We start from the raw sequence: 6324 nt of genomic DNA on the forward strand, positions 1-6324 counted from the left end.
TAATACTAAAAGTGGTATATATGGTTCTAATTCAATCCTAAAAGAGGGAATGCATATTGTGAATTAGTGCATGTTTAATTAATGTAGTACTTTGCGCATTTTTCATTGAAAATTAGTGCATGTTTAACTTATGTTTTTTTTATAGGAAGTGAACGTATGTCAACGCAGGCGTGCTGTGCTCATTCAGGATACCTAGCTTTGAGTTTAACAAAAGGTCTGCTTTATTTTTTATGCTATGCCACTGTGTAGCAACTTTTCTGTGATGTATGTTTATTGGGTGGGTGGTGCAATGAAGTGTTAAGTGCATTCCTACGAATCTAAAATATTTTTTTCCCATCAGATTTCAGAATTATTTCATATTTGTTTTAAAGGGTTTCTACTAGAGGTGTAATCAACATATAGAGGACCCAGGTTCCTTGTCGGCATGATTGAAAAACATCATCACTATGAATTCTATCCTACAGCACGGGAAACTCTCTTCATCGATCTGCACCAACTGAATAACATATTCAATTTCATTATTTCAAAACACATTTGTGCATTGACAATTAACTCAAAGTGCATGCTTAATGAATTTCCTTTGTCGGAACCAATACCATTTTTTTTGTAACTTGGTTGTATGCGTCGATTTGTCGGAAGCAACACCATTTGGGCTATTTTAACTGAAAATGAGTGCATATTTAACTTGTGTTTTTTTACAGGATACTAAATTGTGGAGACAAAAGTGTGCAGTGTGAATTCAGGATAAGCAACATTGAGTTTAACGGAAGGTCGGATTTCTTTTTAATGCATTTCCACAGTGCAAAGCTTCTAAGTGTTCTATGTTTTCTCGAGTGGTGGTGTAGTTAAGTGTTATGTGCATTCCCACAAACCTGCTTTACTCTTTAGACATCAGATTTGAGCATTTTTTTCATATTCGTACAAAAGGGCAAGGAAAAATTTAGAATAGTAGGAAATTTTTCAGGACCCAAGTAGGGTATGGATAATTCTTGCTGCTCTAGTATCTAGAGATGACGCTCAGAATTTTTGGCGGAGCGTAGACATCATTTAATTCTCATTAAATGGCATCCATAAAAGGTTCTAAAGTGGAGATAATGGCTGATTTTAAACCATGGGCCTTAATGTTGTGATTTTAAAAGGTTCTAACACTGGTGTCTTGCAGGTTATGGGCAAATCTCAACGTGCTGCCGTTGGAGGGTCACAGGATCCGGCAGTCTCTCCCGCAAGACGTTTTACCCGGGCATCCGCACGTAACAGCCCCCTAGAGGCAACTCATCCCGCAAGCAGGAATCCATCGCCCATCCGCAATCCCACAAAGAAAGTGACAAAACGGAAGGGATCTCGGGTCTCGCCACTGCTCCAACGACTCCGGTCCATCACATCAGAGTGGGAGAAAGAGCGCGATGCTCGTGGTCAAAGCATGAAGCCAACATCTTCCACTCGAAGGGCAGTGCTTCAGGATTCAGAGGGCCCTTTGGAGGTAATGTGGTTCCTTTGCCGAAAGCATGTCCTTATTTGAACTCTCAGTATAACACTACAATAGGCTGACACTGTTAACCCCAACAGGAACATGATGATAGGGATGTTCCATCACTTTTTGATCCGACGGCACTGACACAGGATGACGATGATACAATCCCCCCCACACAAGCAGATGACGAGACACTTCCGCCGACGCAGGACATGGAGACTGCAGAGAGTGATATGCCACTCTTGGATGAAGGGCCAGGCTCCGACCCCACTCTGATGACAGGAACAGAGGCGGGCAATATGGCACCATTGGACGAGATGACATCGCACGACGGTTTGGAAATTAGCCTTCAAAGATTACCGATTACATTTAGTGACTTCATATTTTGCATGTAATATCCTTATTAGAACATGTAATCTCCTGTTTGTGTCAGCTGGTTCGTCAAAGAAAAAGCAGGGGAGAGGGGCGGCACGAATGCCGCGTGGATGGGGAAAAGATCACAGGATGCTTGTATTCACATCGCCGGATGGTAAAAGCATCGTCGGACCCGACGTAAACGAGTACAAGACAGCCATTGGGGTCATTGCACGCAACGGAGCTCGACTTCCTCTACATTACCCCACGTTCGCTGAGATACCGGAGACGAAGAGACAGGGTGCATGGATGGAGGTTCAGGTGATGCAAACTTCATTAAATTGAAAGTTCTTTTATTTCATATAGATTCTTATATATGGCCCTACCATCTTCTCCGGACCTGGTGGAAACCGTGTGAAACGGCATTCCAGAGTAACAGCGGATTACCAGACTCAGCGGAGAAAGTGGTCTTGGCTGACCTAAGGGAAGTTTGGAGGCACTGGAAATACAGCATCAAATCAACTTACTTCAATCCGATCGAGGACGATGAAGAAGCACTGAAGAAGGTTCCCTCAAGCAGGATTGTGCCCGATCAGTGGCCGAAGTTGGTTGAGTATTGGCGCGACGAGAAGGTGAAGGTACGCATAGGGACATGCCAAATTAATATACGTTAAATCTGCACGGGCATGGACTGAGAACTAAATAACTTTGATTGACGTAGCTTCAATCCAAGAAAAATGCGTCGAACGTAGCGAAAAGAAGCTTTCCACATCGTACTGGGCGGAAGTCATTCACGACTCTGGCAGAGGAGGTACCTTTTATTACAATTAAGTAATTAGTCATGTCATGCTCCATCCCCCTATTTTCCTCTCATGTATTTCATTATGTTTTCGATGACAGAAGGCCTTGTATTGCTGCAGATCAAGGCAAAGGGGAAGGACCCCGACAATCTGGAGATTTGGATTTCCAGTCGCACACAAGGCAAGGGAAAGGATGACCAAGAAACCGAGGAGATATTGGTAGAATAAATTCGTTCCCAACTTAGTTACAATTCAGTCAGTATTTACATCTCTAACAACAAGAGCAAGTTCGGCCTCACTTAAATCTTTCCTGTAGACTTATTTACAGAATGAGCTAAACAAGGTTCCCCCTGAAGGGCGGACTCCCTCTGTTCGGGAGACTCTGTACCGACGGGCCCTTGGGGGAAAGATTAAGAAGCGGTCAAAGGTCGACAGTGCGGCAACTTCAGCTCATCCCCGCAGCGAGTCATCTGGTTTAACAGACAGTGTAGCATTCCAGCATGGGTGGGAACAACTACAGAATGGAATGGAGGAGCTGAAGGCAATGATGGATGAGTTCAAAACCATCAAGGCTGATGTGTATGCATTCATGCACAGAAACTCCGGAGCGGTTACTGGCCAGGCAGTAAGTATTCATAATCCCTGACCTGTTTGGTATGAGTATCCCATGAGATTTGGATGGCGAAGGAATTTACCATCCTCGGCATGTTATATGATAGGGCACATCTCGTATTGATTCAGTCCCTGAGATTCCCAGGCCTGTGTCCGAGCCAAGCATGACGGTATGATTCCGTGACGCCCTGGAGTTTCTTAGAAATCAGTGCAGTGTCTAATTTAGGCTACTCTTGACTGCGTACTACCTTATCCAACTCATATGCCCTGTCTGTTGTAGGTCGGCACACATGTGCTTCTATTATCCCGCACCGGTGAGAAAAAAGTTGTTGCAGAGGGACTTCTGCTCTGCCCCCCTGGGCCAGGTTGGTCCGGTATCTTTGAGGATGTTTAATTAAACTTTTAATATGCCTCAGCGAGATATCGTAGGTTTTCGTGACTGTTCAGGCCTCATATTGCATATTAGCATGGATTCACTAAGTGTAGAAGTATACAATGATACGATCCGTGGATTTCCAAAGCGATGTAGACTGTTAATGTAGGGGTGGTAAAATAACTGCTATTATGACGACCCATGTTTATTGAAGGATGTTTGGTTTTAAGATCAAGCTGCAATTACATAGGAAATTAGGGTATAATGTGCTTCGCTACCTAACTCATGAATGTAATACCATGTACTGTACGACATGTCTGAATGTACGTACTCCTCTTGTTCTAGTTCCAAAGTATTACACTTATAATGTCTGTGTTATGACATGTTATATATACAGTTCGAACGTCTGTTGATATATATGCTTGAATGTAATCAAAAATTGCTCTTGTGAATGCTGTAGGTGACACACTTTCCTTGGTCAAGGTCTTCGTGACATCCGCGTCAGTCCCGGACACACCCCTTATTTTGCCGACCATTTCTGGGGCGACTACCCTTCGCGATGTCGTCGGCGAAGATCCTATTGAGTGGAGCTACAACGACGTAAGGATCTACTTTAATACCTTTCTTGTATTGCCTTCCGAAATTTATAAGAAGTATGACTTAAAGTAATCTCTGTGTTGGCAATTGCAGCTCATGCGCCGGGCTTGAAATGTTGTTACCGATACACCCATGTTAATTGCCCCGTTTGTCATATGGATTGAATGTCGAACCTGTCTTTGGATGGATTGTGTTGAGTTTTTGTTGAACTATGTCTGGAATTGATGCGTAGACCTTTGTGGTTTGAATTCGTTTGGTGAAAAATGTGCCTAATGGGATTGATGGATAACCGTATTTGCTTATTGCGTTGTTTACTTCTGTTTGAACTGTTAAGCACGTTTTGCGGAACAGGTTGTTGATGTGTAGATACTAGTAGGCTTGTTCTATGGGTTGCTTTACTTTGTTGGTAGGTATGGAATTCAGATTTTAATATGAATTAATGTTTGCGCGGGGCGTAATGATGATGATGTTTATAGCAATCTTTGTATTCGTAATTTATTTTCGTATCATACGCATCACAGCAGGTCCATTTGTTACGAACAATTTCAATTGCAGCGTACCCCCTGTTTTTCACAATACGCTATTTTTCCGTAACAAAAGGCCAGAAAATCGTTACAAAAAGTGGTCTTTGGATATTTGTTGTTACAGACGGTTTCGTGACTATAAGTAGGTAATATTTTTTTTACGGGGTTCAATGCCGTTACAAATAGTCGTAACAAAACCCAAGTTCTGACAACCGGTCAATGGAAAACACTTGTAACGCGAGGAACTTCCGTAACAAATACCGTAACTAAAAGTCCTGCCACACGCGCGGAAGGATCTACCTTTCGTTACGAGAGAAAATTCGTAACAAACAGCGTAACAAATACCATACTTCAGGGAGCGTTGACCGATCGTAATAGTTACGAAAAGTGGCGTGGCAAAAAACATTCGTTACGCGAGTACACATTACGGAAAAAAGTCGTAACAAAGGCGTAGCAAATACGCAAATTGCACGAAATATGGCTTTTTGTTACGATTTTCCGGCCGTAATAGAAAACAGTTTTTTTGGTAGTGGAGATTATAATAATTATTTATTTATTTATTTTTTAATATAACAGAACACTTTTTTTTTCATATTTAACATTAAAATAAATACGTATCCCCAAAATATAAAATCGAACACACTCGTTAACTCATTTATTTATTTTTTCATAATATCCCAAATTTATATTACAATCAACTTTTTTTCCCCTATTAATATAACATTATATATGAGCATACATTTTTCCCATGGATGAAGTAAATTTTAGAAACTTTGTATTTATTCATTTATCAAATTTTTAAGAAAAATAACATAAAATTTAATTTAATTTTCAGAATTGGCTAAAAACCTCTAGTGGTCCTAAAATTTCGTATTACCTACTCATGATGTTTTAAAATATTTCATAAAAAATCATCTCTACAAGTACTTAACGATGAGTACAATTCATGCGGGCAAGTGCGATTGTTGATAATAAAAAGCACAACTGTTAATACTTGACGGTGAGCACGATCGAATAGTAGAACAGACTCTATAATTAATGCTCCACAGTGTGCAAATACAACTTGGGCAGCGGTTGTATTTGAGGACATGAATTGCAATCGCCGTTAAGTATTAACAGAAAGACCCTTTTTTTATGCAATATTTTTTTGGAACTACGAGCAGGTAATATGAAATTTTAAGAGCAGATATTCAAAAAATTACCAAAATCACAGGAAAATTTTATTCTATTTTACCAATTTTTTAAATAAATCATTTTATATCTATTATCAATTTAATTCAGAGAAGAACGGTCTGTAGCCTAATTTCATAATTCAGAGTATATTTATATATATATATATATATAAAATGTTGAAGGATCTATATGTTCTATTAGTTCAAGGGTTGGAAGTAAGAAATTTGTAATTTATAGTTCCAGAACAAAGTCAAACTCAAAATAACCACTTTTATTATCTTTTTCAATATTGTTTTTGCATTATTTATTAATAAAGTTTATAATTTTTATTCAAAAATATAATAATTATTATTATTTAAATACTATATCAACGGAGTTTGTTCAAAATTTCAAACCCAAAGCCTAATATTAATTAATTAT

The 6324-nt window shown here is 39.6% G+C and overlaps 1 protein-coding gene across 2 annotated transcripts; it reads left to right on the forward strand.

The window, feature by feature from the left end:
• Positions 1-1154: 1154 nt before the first annotated feature.
• On the forward strand, positions 1155-4333 carry LOC127247191 (uncharacterized). Of its 2 annotated transcripts, none has more exons than XM_051268931.1 (11): positions 1155-1480; positions 1567-1804; positions 1905-2146; positions 2257-2463; positions 2547-2636; positions 2746-2844; positions 2942-3250; positions 3345-3407; positions 3518-3602; positions 4071-4210; positions 4301-4333. In XM_051268931.1, the coding sequence occupies exons 1-11, from the start codon at positions 1166-1168 to the stop codon at positions 4316-4318; spliced, it is 1806 nt and encodes a 601-aa protein (XP_051124888.1). In that variant the 5' UTR covers positions 1155-1165; the 3' UTR covers positions 4319-4333. The 2 variants fall into 2 exon arrangements, with proteins under 2 accessions (XP_051124888.1, XP_051124889.1); XM_051268932.1 differs by having other exon boundaries at positions 2954-3250.
• The last annotated feature ends 1991 nt before the right edge of the window (positions 4334-6324 follow it).

The sequence above is a fragment of the Andrographis paniculata genome, unplaced genomic scaffold (assembly GCF_009805555.1).
Source record: "Andrographis paniculata isolate CXL003 unplaced genomic scaffold, ASM980555v1 Contig32END, whole genome shotgun sequence".
Taxonomy (NCBI): Eukaryota; Viridiplantae; Streptophyta; class Magnoliopsida; order Lamiales; family Acanthaceae; genus Andrographis; species Andrographis paniculata.

Bases quoted from the DNA above. Each gene is read 5' to 3' on its own strand.
- LOC127247191 (XM_051268931.1), top strand. From the start codon at position 1,166: ATGGGCAAATCTCAACGTGCTGCCGTTGGAGGGTCACAGGATCCGGCA. The intron at 1,481-1,566 runs GTAATGTGGTTC...TAACCCCAACAG, and splicing joins ATTCAGAGGGCCCTTTGGAG to GAACATGATGATAGGGATGT. The intron at 3,603-4,070 runs GTTGGTCCGGTA...TGAATGCTGTAG, and splicing joins GCTCTGCCCCCCTGGGCCAG to GTGACACACTTTCCTTGGTC.